Source organism: Arachis hypogaea, chromosome 5 (assembly GCF_003086295.3).
Source record: "Arachis hypogaea cultivar Tifrunner chromosome 5, arahy.Tifrunner.gnm2.J5K5, whole genome shotgun sequence".
Classification (NCBI taxonomy): Eukaryota; Viridiplantae; Streptophyta; class Magnoliopsida; order Fabales; family Fabaceae; genus Arachis; species Arachis hypogaea.
Genome location: NC_092040.1, coordinates 104,133,426 through 104,147,236, shown reverse-complemented (window position 1 = coordinate 104,147,236; position 13,811 = coordinate 104,133,426). Strand labels below are relative to the sequence as shown.

Genomic DNA, 13,811 nt, shown 5'->3' with positions numbered 1-13,811 from the left:
AGTAGATGACTAGATCTAATTCTAGATCCACGTTGAGATAATGACACGTGAAATAGGTTCACAAGTTGGCAGAATATAATTTAAATATTATTATTCTAATATAATAAATTTAATTATTTTAATAAATAATTATTTAATTGAAAACATATATAAATTAAATATATAAATATAATTGAGTAATTGAATCTTAGTATATATATTATAGAATTAATTTTTTAACATAAAACATTAATTGAACTACGTCAAAAATTGGGTAAAACAAATATGGATTCATTTAATTGTAAGTAAGAGGCAGTTACATAAATATATGATGACTATCTAGACGAAAATTTTTCTATAAAAATGATAAATAAGAATTATTATAAGTTTTTTTAATAAATAAATTTAATTAAATTGAATAATTGATTCAGATTTAATAAAAATTAATTTCACAAAAAAAGTAAACGTACACATGCGCTTGTGTCATTGTTTTAAAGCCATACACATTAATGTAAAAAACAGTTTTTCTTTCTTCTTCAAAACTACAACAAAAAAACTTTAAACAAGGTTCAAAATATCTATAAAAATCTTTGAAAAAATTCTTCAAAATCTCTAAAAAATCTTTGCAAAATCTCAATGAAATCTCATAACTACATTTGAAATCTTCAACAAGAAACACCAAAAAAGAAGAAGAAAAATTATTGAAAGTACTCAAAAACTAATCGTCCATGTTTTTCACTTTTTTCTTTCGCATTTTCGATTGCAAAATACTAAATAGTCATATTTTTGTGTATTTAATAGATTCAGTTTGTGTTCTTGTAATAACGTAGATATTACTGTTCTTCTTTTTACAATTCTTCATCAACATGAACCTAAGTAATTCAGAGAAATCTCTACAAATTCAAATTGACAACAAATAATGCAGAAAGAAATACAGGCACTTGAAAAAGCACACACTTGGAATTTGGTTGATCCTCCTTCTAATCAGAAAGTTGTGGAAAGTAAATGGGTATACAAGATCAAGACTCGCTCTAATAGTTCTATTGATCGTTATAAGGCACGATTGGTTGCTCAGGTTTGTACGCAAGAATATGGTATTGATTATGAAGAAACTCTTGCTCTAGCGAGCTCTTTTTGCCATTGTTGCAGTAAAAAAATTAGTCTCTCAGTCAGATGGACGTGAAGAATGCATTTTTTAATAGACTTAAACAAGCTCCTTGTGAATGGTTTGACAAGTTCAGCACTACCATATACAATCTTAGTTTCACTTGCAGGCCTCATGAGAATGCTCTCTTCATTCGTAAAAGTGAATGTGGAGTTGTTCTTCTACTTTTGTATGTTGATGACATGATTATTACTGGAGATAATGTTGATGGTATCTCTGATCTCAAGGCGTCCCTTCACCGTACTTTTGAGATGAAAGATCTTGGTTTTCTCAACTATTTTCTTGGTCTAGAAATCATATCCACCGATGATGGAATCTATCTCTCTCAAACTAAATATGTTTCAGATCTTCTTGCTCGAGCTGAAATTGCAGATAGTCGCACTGAGTCTACTCTTCTTGAGCCTAATGTTCGATTTACTCCTATGGATGGCACTGTTTTAGATAATCCTACTCTTTATCGACAGCTAGTTGGAGGACTCGTCTACTTAACTGTCACCCGACTAGATATCGCCTATCCGGTTCATATTCTTGGCCAGTTCTTGTCAGCTCCTCGTACTACTCACTATGCGGGAGTTCTTCGCATTCTTCACTACATCAAAGGCACCCTATTCCATGGCCTTTATTTTTATGCCCATTCATCTTTATTCCTTCAAACGTACTCAGATGCTGATTGGGCTGGTGATCCCACTGATCGTCGTTCCACTACTGGTTATTGTTTGTTTCTTAACGACTCTCTCATTTCCTGGCGAGCAAAGAAGCATACATTCACTGCTCTATCAAGCACAGAAGCTGAATAGCGTGCTCTAGCTGACACCACTGCTGAAGTTATTTCGATACGTTGGCTTCTCGAAGACTTGGGTGTTCCTCAGTCATCTCCAACTAATATTTTTTGTGATAACCGCAGTGCTATTCAGATTGCACATAATGATGTGTTTCATGAACACACCAAACACATTGAGATTGATTGTCACTTTGTTCGGCAACGTATCCTTATTGATGTTGTTCGTCTCATCGCTGTTAGAACACTGGATCAGACTGCTGATATCTTTATGAAGACTCATCATTCGACTCGTTTCCAGACTCTGTTATTCAAACTCAAGATGGTATCCTTAACTCCCACCACTTGAGTTTGAGGGGGATGTTAAGAGAATAATTAGAATAAAATTAGATCAATTAGTATCATTTGTATTTATATAGCGTATCTATATATTAATTGTAAGATTTTATGCTTTTATTAATTTGATTCCTCTAGCAGCTATATATACCACTTGTATATTCTACTTTTTCTCAACATGAATAATATATTAAAACACTTTCTTCAGATTCCCTTATTGTTTCTAATAGTCTCATCATTCTAATTAAATAAGGTGAAAACTCTAATATAGTTGTTTTTATGTAAAGTTGATAGATGAGAATCTTTAGATAATAATTTTATCAAATATGTTAATGTTAAATTATCTAACAATTCTTAGCTAACAATTTCAAATGAAAATAATTATATGTGAGTTTCTTCCAACAAATAATGTGTACTGTAACTATTCATATTACACTTTTTGAAAGTCATATGCATTAGGTTTTTTAAGTTCGATTTGAGATGTATTTTTCCTCTTTCTTAGGTTGCCTTCTAATAAGTTTTCATGTTTTATGAACCTAGTATATTTAAGTTATGAACCTTATAGACATTCTATAACCTCTAAACTATGATTATATATACAATAATGCTAAGGAATTAAGATGGTTCCAACAAAAAATTAGCAAAATATTTTTGGGTGAATCTAAAATTTTTACGTTGGTGGTACTTATACTAGATATTAGGATGTTTTTTTTCTTTGTAAATTGAATAGTTCTAAATCTGTTTTCTAATTTATCATGTTTTAGGTATTTGGAGAGAGAGAAGAAGGGTAAAGAAACGGAAGTTAATTGAATCAGTTTCCGTGATTCATGTTACAATGATACTGAACGTATCATTTTATAACCAATATTTTAAATCATAAATAAATAAAACTAATTATTATATTTATAATTAATTAAGTTGTCCTATTTTTGTCTGATTTGGAGTTAGTTCCATATACTTTTCCTTATATATATTCTTTAAAAATTTTAATTTTCGTCAAAATAATTTTTGATTTTTAAAATAACTAAATTAGTCTTTTATTTTATAAATTATGAGTCTCTGTTATCTCTAATTCAATTACCGTTAATACAGTATTAACATTAAACATTATAGTGCCAGCATAATATTTCAGGAGTAAAATGATATAGTTAAAATTTTAATATAATTAAATAGATATCCTAATTTAGTTAATTGAACTCATTTTAGTTTCTACTAATGTAAAATTAATTAACTAATATGAATGCAATCAATCAATTTATAACACTTATTTGATGATATTAAAATCTTAATCATGTCACTTTATTATTAGGAATGTCACACTAATTTTATAACACTTCATGTTTTCTTTTGAAAAAAAATAGCTCAACACCTTAAATGGAGTGTACAAAGACAACAAACAAGACGATCAAAAATTATATAGAAAAAGAAAAGAAAAGAAACTACTTAACACAAAGAACACTAAATTTAATCTTTTGTCATCTCTAACATTACCATTAACAACAAAAAAAATCCACACCTAATTTCTACTTGTAATTTGTAAAGGATATTTGGATGATCTCATGATTTTCATCAACTCCTTTTTCTTTATGCTAGAAAATCCATCTATTCTTTTTCTAGCCAAATGTTCTAAATAATTGCATAGAAATATACCATCCATCTCTTACATACTTTTTTATGAAATGATATCTTAGTCCAGTTAAGGAAATGTTCTTTCAATGTCCTTAGGCACGTCCATTATCTTCCAACAAATGACAGCCAAACACATAAAACCTGTCAAAAAAAATCACAATCAAAGAATAAATGGTAATCATATTCAACACTTTTATTACATAACATACATTCAACATCTTTCCGATTGATAACTCCTAATCGAGTCGGTCTATTCTTTGTATTGACCTTTTCAATCAATACAAATTAGATAAAAAGTTCAACTTTTAGTAGTACTAACCTTTTTTAAATTGACCTAGTAAAACTGTAATTTACATAACGCTTTATGTTAGTATTTTTTAAATTGTCCTAATAAAACTGTAATTTGCATAACGCTTTATATTAGCCTTGTTTTAATTAGGGGTGCACATGAGCCGGGTGAAGCCGGGTTTGATGGGACCCAGACCCGACTCGACCCGAAACATACACCGGGTCTATTTATTAGACCCGAACCCGACCCTAGACCCGATGAAACCAATACACTTTCGAGCCACAATTATACCGGGTAAAAACCGGGTGAAAACCGGGCCGTTAACATTACATTCCGTTGATACCTTCTTGTAAGCTAGCATGTAAAAATATCTAAATTTCCAAGACTCCAACCATTATTTAACATAGTAAAATTCACTTAGAAAAATATAACAAGAACCAACCATTCTTTAAAATTAAAGCATAACCACAATCAATACTAAAGCAAAACTACAATCAATACTAATATTGTCTAATAATACCAAATATTTAAATCAATACAAATAACACAATATTATGCATTCTAAACATAAAACATTAACTTATAGTCTTATAATGACTAATAACACAAAATATTAAGGTTTACAATACTTAAATTCTACATAAGAATAGTCATGATCCATCACTAATAACACAAAATATTAATTCTGTATGATGACCGGGCCACTGGGCCGACTTCGGGTGACCCGAACTATGACCAGGACCCGACCCAAAATAATGACTAGGTCTATTTTTGAGACCCTTACCCGATTCTAAACCCAATAAAACCACACCAAATTAGCCCCTAAAGTGTTTAGGATCGGACCGGGCTTTCGGGCCGGGCCGGGCCTGTGCACCCCTAGTTTTAATAATAATTGGTGAGAACCGTGAATTCCAGAACCGAGCACAACATTTATCCCCTTTCTTGCTCTCTCTATATGTAACACATTAAAAAAAAATACTAAATGAATAAATTATTTTTGTAACATAAAAACTAAGTTTTTTTTTAATTCTTTTTCTTTTTTTTCTTCAACTAAATTTTTTATTATTAATTATTAAGCTATTAGACCAATTTAACTGAATTTGATAATAACTTATTCATATAATATCATCAAATATTAAAATACACATGATTGTAACTATAATAGGTATAAATGTTATTGGTTGATCCCTCCTCTATGTATATAATATTTAAATTGAAAATTTTAAAATATAAAAATCTAATAATAAATTTGGAGAAATTGCAAAAAAACTTTTAATTAACTAAACCTATTTTTAACCTAAAAAAATCTTAAACTTTATCCAACAATTAGGAATTCTCATCCTAAATATATGCATTTTGGCTTCCAAATCCAAACGGGTAAAAAACATTTGAGCTTGGATTGCAACTACCTACCCAATTAGTAACCTCAGTAAAATCTATTCTTGAATGCTAAAAGAATTGAAATCAAAGAACACAATAGCTCTCCCAAAAAACTTATACTACATGAATAAATAAATAAATAAATAACAAAGATTCGAATTAAACTTAATTGATACCCGTAAGAAAAAAAAGAAAAAGAAAAAAGTACATCACCAAGGAACCTAGTCTCTCACACAACACAAAAATACAAAAACCAAAATAGTGAAAACCTTTGATCCAGAGCAAACAGCATCACCACCCTCAAAATTTTCAATTCACCAGCACAAACCAAACCACAATAGCTGCGAGGCAAAAGGAACAACAAAGGGAGGAAGCGTAGGTTGCTACCCCTCCAACACCACCACCATCTCCCACCTTCACCCATCAAAAAGCCTTTCCACGCAACAACATCAACAATAACAACACCACCATCACCAACGAATAGGCACTGCTACCAGGTCCTCTCTCTCTCTCTCTCTCTCCCCATTTCAAAAATTCCTTTCTTTTTGGGACCCCATTTTTTTGGGGGGACCCCATTTTCGTTTTCCTTCGTATTTCACCAAAAGACGGTAAATGATTAAGGAACGTGAATGCACAGATCTTGATGGCAACTGGGTCTCGCTGAAAAATCCCAACTTCGCAAAAACCTTGCTTTTTATTTTTAATCTTTTATTTAGGCACTGGCGTAAAGATCTGTGGTGCCCATTTCGTTGATTTCAGCTTTTCTTGTGTTTGCAGTGGTGCCGGATCGGCGATTGGGGTATCTATCTATCTCGAGAGCTTTGGCCGGCACCTTGTGTTGGCGGTTTTTGGTTTTTTGTTTTTTGAAGCAACAGCAAGCATCCTTTGACATAGGTTTCGTTGTTTTTAAGGAACAGAATCCAAGTTTGATAATTTTTATTTTGCTGTCCTTGTGGTTGTTGAAGGTTTTTTCCTCTCTCCCCCCTCCTTTTTGTTGTGTTGGTGAAGAAACAAGGATTTAGTTTCTGGGGTATGTTTTTAGGTGCAATACGTGGGACTCATGATAGTTCTGCCACTTGGTTTTGATTGGTACAAGAGGTAGGTGAGCTTTTGAAGTGCTCTCTCTCCAAACCTTGCGAATTTTTTAAATTTTTTAATGGGTGTGTGTTCATAAGAAAATAATTGTTGCTATATGGGAATGTGCATTGACGTCTTGTAGGTTGTGGTATTTATCTGTAGATTGGAATGGAAGTTCTTTTGTGGATGTTTTTGAAGTATTTGTGTGTGTTTTTATTTGTTTAGGTTGGTAGCAGCTTAGAAATGTCAGACCCGAATTCAGTTGATGTGATTTTGGAATTTCTGAGGAGGAACCGGTTCACCCGGGCTGAGGCAGCCTTGCGTAGTGAACTCGGCAACCGTTCTGATGTGAATGGGTTCCTTCAGAAGCTTAAATTAGAGGAAAAGGAATTGTGTAATGTGTCACATGATGATAAGGGGACGACAGTGCTAGAAAGCCGTGGCTCGGATTCTCGTGATAGTGTTGATGGTTCTAAAGAGCTGATTGTGAAGGAAATAGAGTATGGAACTAGTAGAAATAATGTTGAAAGCAAACGGAAAGCTGCTGCTTCTACAGGGGAGCGTAATCAATCCAACGAAGTGGGTGGAACAAGTGACAAAAACTTCAGTTTCTCAAAGGGTTCGGAGGACAATCTTCTTGATTTGAACTCATGGAAGTTTGGCCCTGGAAATGGTCCAGCGGAGCCTTACCAAACTTATGGTGGTAGTGGGGCTAGTAATATGTTGAAGACCCCAATGTCTCAGCAATCAAAATCTCAAACAAGTGAAGCTGTTGATGCAGCCAACAGGAAAGCAAAATCTGGGGAGGAAAATGCTGTGCCTATGGAAAGAAATTCCACTTGGCTTGGAAGTAGTAGTAAAGCCACTGCTGAACCAAAGTATGAGCTCATTCAAAGCAAAGAACCTAGGGAACTGGATCGACAGCTAAAATTTAGTAGTTCTTCTCTGAAAGAGAACTTGGTCGATAATGCTTTGTCGAGAAATGATGATAATGTGAATTTGTCATTGGACCCGTGGAAAGATTGTTCCGTGAAGACTGTTTTCCCGTTCTCAACGGGAACAGGGGATGTGTCTACGAGCTATAATGGGTCAACTTATTTAGGCAGAAAAGAGGAGAAGAGAAAGGAAGAAACAAGTGATGCCAGAGCAGCAATAAAAGAGCAGGTGGATGAAGTGGGGAGGGCTTTGTACTTAGGAAAGTTGCAAGGCAGTTCCGAACAGAATAATTTCAGCAGCCTAAGTTTCCCTCTTTCACCAGAGAACCAGAAGGAAGAATTTCCTCGGCTTCCTCCTGTTAAGATCAAGTCAGAAGATAAGCAGTTGGCTATTAATTGGGAGGAGAAGTTTGAGCGCGATGGACTGTCCGCAAAACTCAGTGGTTCTACTGACAACACTTTGCTTATTGGGTCATATTTGGATGTGCCCATTGGACAAGAAATTAAAACTGCAGGTAAGCTTTTTTAACATCTTAAGAATATTATTAAATTGGTTAAAATATCATATCTTTCCATTATTCTTTGCAATTTAATTAGTTATTTCCTTTTATTTTGGGACTCAAATGTTGATATGATAGATTTACATGCTCGGTGACAATTTTCCCTTTTTCTGTCTAAGGATGTTGTTTCTTGTAGTTCTATTTCTTATGTTCCTTTGCAAACTAGACTTGATATTTCAAGTGTTGATCTATTTAGTTGGCTTCTTTGTATTATGAAGTTTGCAGTTGTGACAGTTTGACATACTTGTTCATTTCATGCCAATTGCTGTAACTCATTTAGCTAGTCCTTGTTAGATTTTCTTTTGGTTGATCAAGTTAGGATTTATGTTTGGAATGGATTTAGTTGCCATTTTGACTTTTAAGAGTTCAATTGGTGATTTACTCAATTCATGCTGTGGATTTTTTTCCTTAGTAAATTTGAATTTCGTTGAATGTTTTTGTTGTTTGAACTCTATTCGTATGATCTTTTATTTGTGAGTGAATTCATTGCCTAATGTCAAGGACTTCATTTTCTCTCATCAGTTATTAGACAAGGTATTGATCAATAGAAAATAATGTAAGTTTTTTATTATGGTACATCTTTCTCTCAATTCCTTTTCTGTTTTAAAGAGTTTGCATTTTCCCTTTGCATTAATTGACTTTAAGGAAGGTTTGCTCTTTGCATTAATGGTGTTTTTTGACCTGTTTTGCCTCTAGAAATAACATAAGAAATTTGCACAAATTCAAAGATTGAATAAACTGTAAAATGCTTCCTGTATTTCATTATGCTTATTTTGTCCCAAAGACTGGCTTTGACTTTTTCATGGGTCTCAGGTATGAGGAGGCCTTCAGGGGGTAGTTGGCTGTCTGTGAGTCAAGGGATTGTAGAGGATACGTCTGATCTTGTATCTGGTTTTGCAACAATTGGCGATGGGTTGAGTGAATCTATTGACTATCCAAATGAATATTGGGACTCTGATGAATATGACGATGATGACGATGTTGGGTACATGAGACAACCCATTGAGGATGAGGCCTGGTTTTTGGCACATGAAGTTGATTACCCTAGTGACAATGAAAAGGGGACCACACATGGAAGTGTTCCAGATCCTCAGGAAAGAGGTCCGGCCAAAGATGACGATGATGATCAGTCTTTTGCTGAGGAGGATTCTTATTTCTCTGGAGAGCAATATCTTCATGCGAAGAATGCCGAGCCAGTCACTGTTTCGGATGATCCCATTGGTCTTACGGTTACTGAAATGTATGGAGGAACGAATGATATTGACACAATTGGTCAATACAATGGACAATTGATTGACGATGAAGAATTGAATCTGATGCGAGTGGAACCTGTATGGCAGGGGTTTGTCTCCCAGACAAATGATCGCACCATGTTAGGAAATGGGAAGCTTCTAAATGATAGTGGAAGATCACGACTTGAAGATATCTGTATGGAAGATGATCAGCATGGTTCGGTTAGGTCAATTGGAGTGGGGATTAACAGTGATGCTGCTGACTTTGGCAGTGAAGTGCATGGAAGTTTGATTGGGGGTAGTAGCGAAGGGGATTTAGAATATTTCCGTGATCGAGATGTCGGGATTGGTGGCTCCAAACACAGTCATGATTTGGATAACATTTCGAACAAATCGATAAAAAGCAAGAAAAAAAGTGACAAGAGTGAGTTGAATAAATACATCATTGGGGGTGATAAAGATGCACGCTTACAGATGAAAACGAATAATGATGTGAACTTCTCATTCCCCCAAACTTTAAATGATGGCCAGATTATTCAAGCTGGTCCCAGTAAGGCTCTGTGGTCAAGTAGTTGTAATGTGGACGAAAGAGATGACCGTCTTAATGCATATGTGGGAACCGATGACATGCTTTCTTCTTGGAGGCGAAAGAGCAGCGATTCTTCTCCCGTTAAAAGTTCTAGGGATGATAATAATGCTAATATGGTGAGGTCAACAAACTCTTCCCCGACCACATTATCAAATTATGGGTATACTGAAACAGATCATGCCAAGCTAGAAGAGGATGAAAAAGGTGGCACTGAAAGGGAAGATGAACTAGGCGCCTCACTAGATGATGAAGAGGCTGCTGCTGTGCAAGAGCAGGTAAGGCAAATAAAAGCCCAGGAGGAGGAGTTTGAAACCTTCAATCTGAAGATTGTGCACAGGAAAAACAGGCATGTTCACTACATACATTTGCTGCTATATATATATTAATTTTATTTTATTTCCTTTTTTAAAAGTTTGCAAAGTATTTGAGGAAAGAAATATTTTACTAGATGTTGGAAACTATTGAAAAGTTTGGTACATTAGTGAATTGATCCATTAGTTTTTTTTTGGTAGATACTTGGTATTTAATTTTTTCTTTTGATGGAAAAAGATGGGACATAAAAGATAGTACATTAGCCATGATTGCATAGATTCAAAAGGTGTAAATAGGACATAAAAGCTTTAGCTATGAACAATGCATGCTGATCCCTTTGAATGTCAGCTAAACAGTTCCTTTTTGTTGTTCATATCCTTCCTCCTTTGGCCAAGATAGTCTATCTGAACCTATGTTTGTTGCTATCAGAACTGGCTTTGAGGAAGACAAGCATTTCCATGTTGTTTTGAATTCGGTAATAGCCGGCCGTTATCATGTCACTGAGTATCTGGGATCTGCTGCATTTAGCAAAGCTATACAAGCTCATGACCTGCACACGGGCATGGATGTTTGTGTTAAAATTATAAAAAACAACAAGGACTTCTTTGACCAAAGCCTTGATGAAATCAAGCTTCTGAAGTATGTCAATAAGCATGATCCTGCTGACAAGTATCACCTTCTGCGATTATATGATTATTTCTATTATAGAGTAAGTGATCTTGGATGTGCTGTTGATCTTCAATCAATTTTTTATTTGGTCATGTTTGCATATATAAGTCTATTTATTTAATTTACTGAATTGTTATTCCCTTCTGCTGTTAAGTCTCTACACCGTACATTATGTTAAATGGTTACCGAATCTGGGCTACACATTTCCATTATATTCCAAAAACTTATGTTAATTAATGACAATTTGAGCTTTGGCAGTTTCCATAGCATTACAGGACATGGTATAAATTGTCAGCACTGATTTCAATTTTTAATTAGAGTTGAATTATGTTATTATGTCTAATGAATTAAACTTCCTAACAAGAGTTCACTAAATATCTTTTGATTAGTGGTTCTATGACTGACTTTTCACATTTCATTCCTTCCCCCTTTTGTTATGCAGGAACATTTGTTAATAGTATGCGAGCTACTTAAAGCCAATTTGTACGAGTTTCATAAATTCAACAGAGAATCAGGCGGTGAAGTCTACTTCACAATGCCTAGATTACAGGTATGTTTGTTTACGTGTTTGATCTTAAGTTTTCCTTAACTGTTATCCTACTACTGTCATTATAAACTCTTCAATTTGTGTGTGCAGTCAATTACCATTCAGTGTTTGGAAGCACTTCAGTTTTTGCACAGCCTTGGACTAATACATTGTGACCTAAAGCCGGAGAACATTTTGGTTAAAAGCTATAGCAGATGTGAGGTGAAGGTCATTGATCTTGGAAGTAGTTGTTTTGAGACGGATCACCTTTGCTCCTATGTTCAGTCCAGGTCCTATCGTGCACCTGAGGTCATTTTGGGACTTTCATATGACAAGAAGATTGATATTTGGTCACTTGGATGCATCTTGGCAGAACTTTGCACTGGCAATGTAAGTTTAATATATGATTAGATGGTAAATATGTATTCTCAAATCACATTAAATTTGATATATCCTTCCAACCATTTAGTTTGTACCTAATATTCATTTCTGGTTCACACGGGAATTACTTGTGAAATGTTTTCTTCTACATCTATTTCTCCCTGATGATGTTCTTTTAGATGTTGGAAATCTTTCTCAAGTAAGTTCGGGATTGTTTTGTAGTAACATCAAATAATAAACTTGAAGCATGTTTTAGATGTGGAAGTGAAAAATAACTATACATCCCAAAAATGGAATCATAATAACTGCATAGTGCATAATATGCCTATTTTCCCGATGCTTAATTCTCTCTTACCCATGTTTTTTTAGATAACTCTTTTGGTTGTTTTTGCTCTTGTTTAGAGGAACTGTTATCCTCTATCTTGTATCCTTCTTCGTCTTTGCCATGTGACACTCCACTAAATTTGTTGTAGGTTCTTTTCCAAAATGATTCCCCTGCAACATTACTCGCCCGGGTGATTGGGATCATTGGTCCAATTGATCAAAGTATGCTTGCAAAGGGACGAGATACATACAAGTACTTCACCAAAAATCATATGCTTTATGAACGGAATCAGGTACAAATTATATTTCTAATTTTCAGTGTATGAAACAGACTGGTCATCATTCCAGAAAAATGTTTATAATTTAGTTTTTGCCATGTTAAAAATGTAAAAATGTTGCCATTACCTATGCCCTTTACTTTCTTCAAAGAGTTTGACGGTAAAGATATATTTTTTACACAGGAATCCAACAAGTTAGAATACCTGATCCCGAAAAAGACGTCATTGAGGCATAGATTGCCGATGGGAGATCAAGGTTTCATTGACTTTGTTGCTCATTTGCTCGAGGTTAACCCAAAGAAGCGGCCCTCTGCGGCTGAGGCCTTGAAGCACCCTTGGTTATCATACCCCTATGAACCCATATCATCTTGAAGTATTCAGCAGTTTCTTTTTCTTCTGATGATGACGCTTAACCCCCTAAGTCGGTTAAAATACGACATTGAGATGGAAGGCACTGCTGCTATACATTATTACTGCTTCTCATCATCCATTTTAAAGATGATATGGAAAGATTTATGCCCTTTCACAACCCTGCAAAAATGCGTCGCTGAAAGGTGTTTGGTTTTCTCGGGTAATGCTTGTCTCCCTCCTCCTCCCCCTCCTCCTCCTCCTCCTCCTCAGTTCTTCAAATTGTATCCTAGTTAACCATGACTCAATGATGTAATATTTTTAACTCGAACGACGTAACAGTAGGTTGCGGATTTTCTTTCCTTTGTTTGCTGATATTGGGAGGGAAATCTTTGATATCTTTGGCTTGTACATGATGTTGGATAATCCTTTTTAGGCTTATTTTAGTAGTATCTTGTGAAAGTAGAATGAATACCTATAAGATTTTGAAATGGGGTTTGATTCCACTGTTGGAAGCACCAATTGGAAGCAAAGGTGGTGAAATATGATGAGAAATGGTTGACACATGCAAGTTTTTGAAGTCCCTGTTGGTTGGAATGCTATGAGCCTATGAAGAACCTTCTCCAATTTGGTTTTTAATGGTTCTAGTTAATATTGGTAGCAAAAATGGGTTCAAAGTTCAACGAAGGTTGTGGACTCTTGCATTGCATGGCATTAGATAATTGTTTAATTACATGGATGCCGAGATGAATTTCTGAATTAGCTTGTTTATCCCCAATTATTGCACCAACTTTTGTTTTTTTGTTTCTCGTTAAAGTGTTATGGTTCATGTAAATATATTTCTTCTATTTGATACCACTTGTTTATGAAATTATGGTTTATAAACTAAGAGTAGTCATTGGTACGAATCACAAGCAAAAATGAACCTATCGTCCTATCCTACTTGGGTTTTATGTTGGATTTTTTTTTAAATGATATAATGTCATAATGTGTGCTTGAATTAATGTTTGCATCAAATTGATTT

The 13,811-nt window shown here is 34.5% G+C and overlaps 1 protein-coding gene across 5 annotated transcripts; it reads left to right on the top strand.

The window, feature by feature from the left end:
- The first annotated feature begins 5,723 nt into the window (after positions 1 to 5,723).
- On the top strand, positions 5,724 to 13,672 carry LOC112802410 (uncharacterized). Of its 5 annotated transcripts, none has more exons than XM_025845624.3 (10): positions 5,797 to 6,053; positions 6,334 to 6,521; positions 6,599 to 6,654; positions 6,859 to 8,083; positions 8,942 to 10,295; positions 10,691 to 10,970; positions 11,373 to 11,480; positions 11,568 to 11,846; positions 12,311 to 12,454; positions 12,623 to 13,672. In XM_025845624.3, the coding sequence occupies exons 4-10, from the start codon at positions 6,877 to 6,879 to the stop codon at positions 12,809 to 12,811; spliced, it is 3,561 nt and encodes a 1,186-aa protein (XP_025701409.1). In that variant the 5' UTR covers positions 5,797 to 6,053; positions 6,334 to 6,521; positions 6,599 to 6,654; positions 6,859 to 6,876; the 3' UTR covers positions 12,812 to 13,672. The 5 variants fall into 5 exon arrangements, with proteins under 5 accessions (XP_025701406.1, XP_025701407.1, XP_025701408.1 ...); XM_072237683.1 differs by having other exon boundaries at positions 5,876 to 6,053; positions 6,599 to 6,658; XM_025845622.3 differs by having other exon boundaries at positions 5,780 to 6,053; positions 6,334 to 6,654.
- The last annotated feature ends 139 nt before the right edge of the window (positions 13,673 to 13,811 follow it).

Coding starts and splice junctions, on each gene's coding strand:
- LOC112802410 (XM_025845621.2), top strand. CDS start 6,877: ATGTCAGACCCGAATTCAGTTGATGTGATTTTGGAATTTCTGAGGAGG. Junction 8,084..8,941: donor ACAAGAAATTAAAACTGCAG/GTAAGCTTTTTT, acceptor CATGGGTCTCAG/GTATGAGGAGGCCTTCAGGG. Junction 12,455..12,622: donor TGCTTTATGAACGGAATCAG/GTACAAATTATA, acceptor TTTTTTACACAG/GAATCCAACAAGTTAGAATA.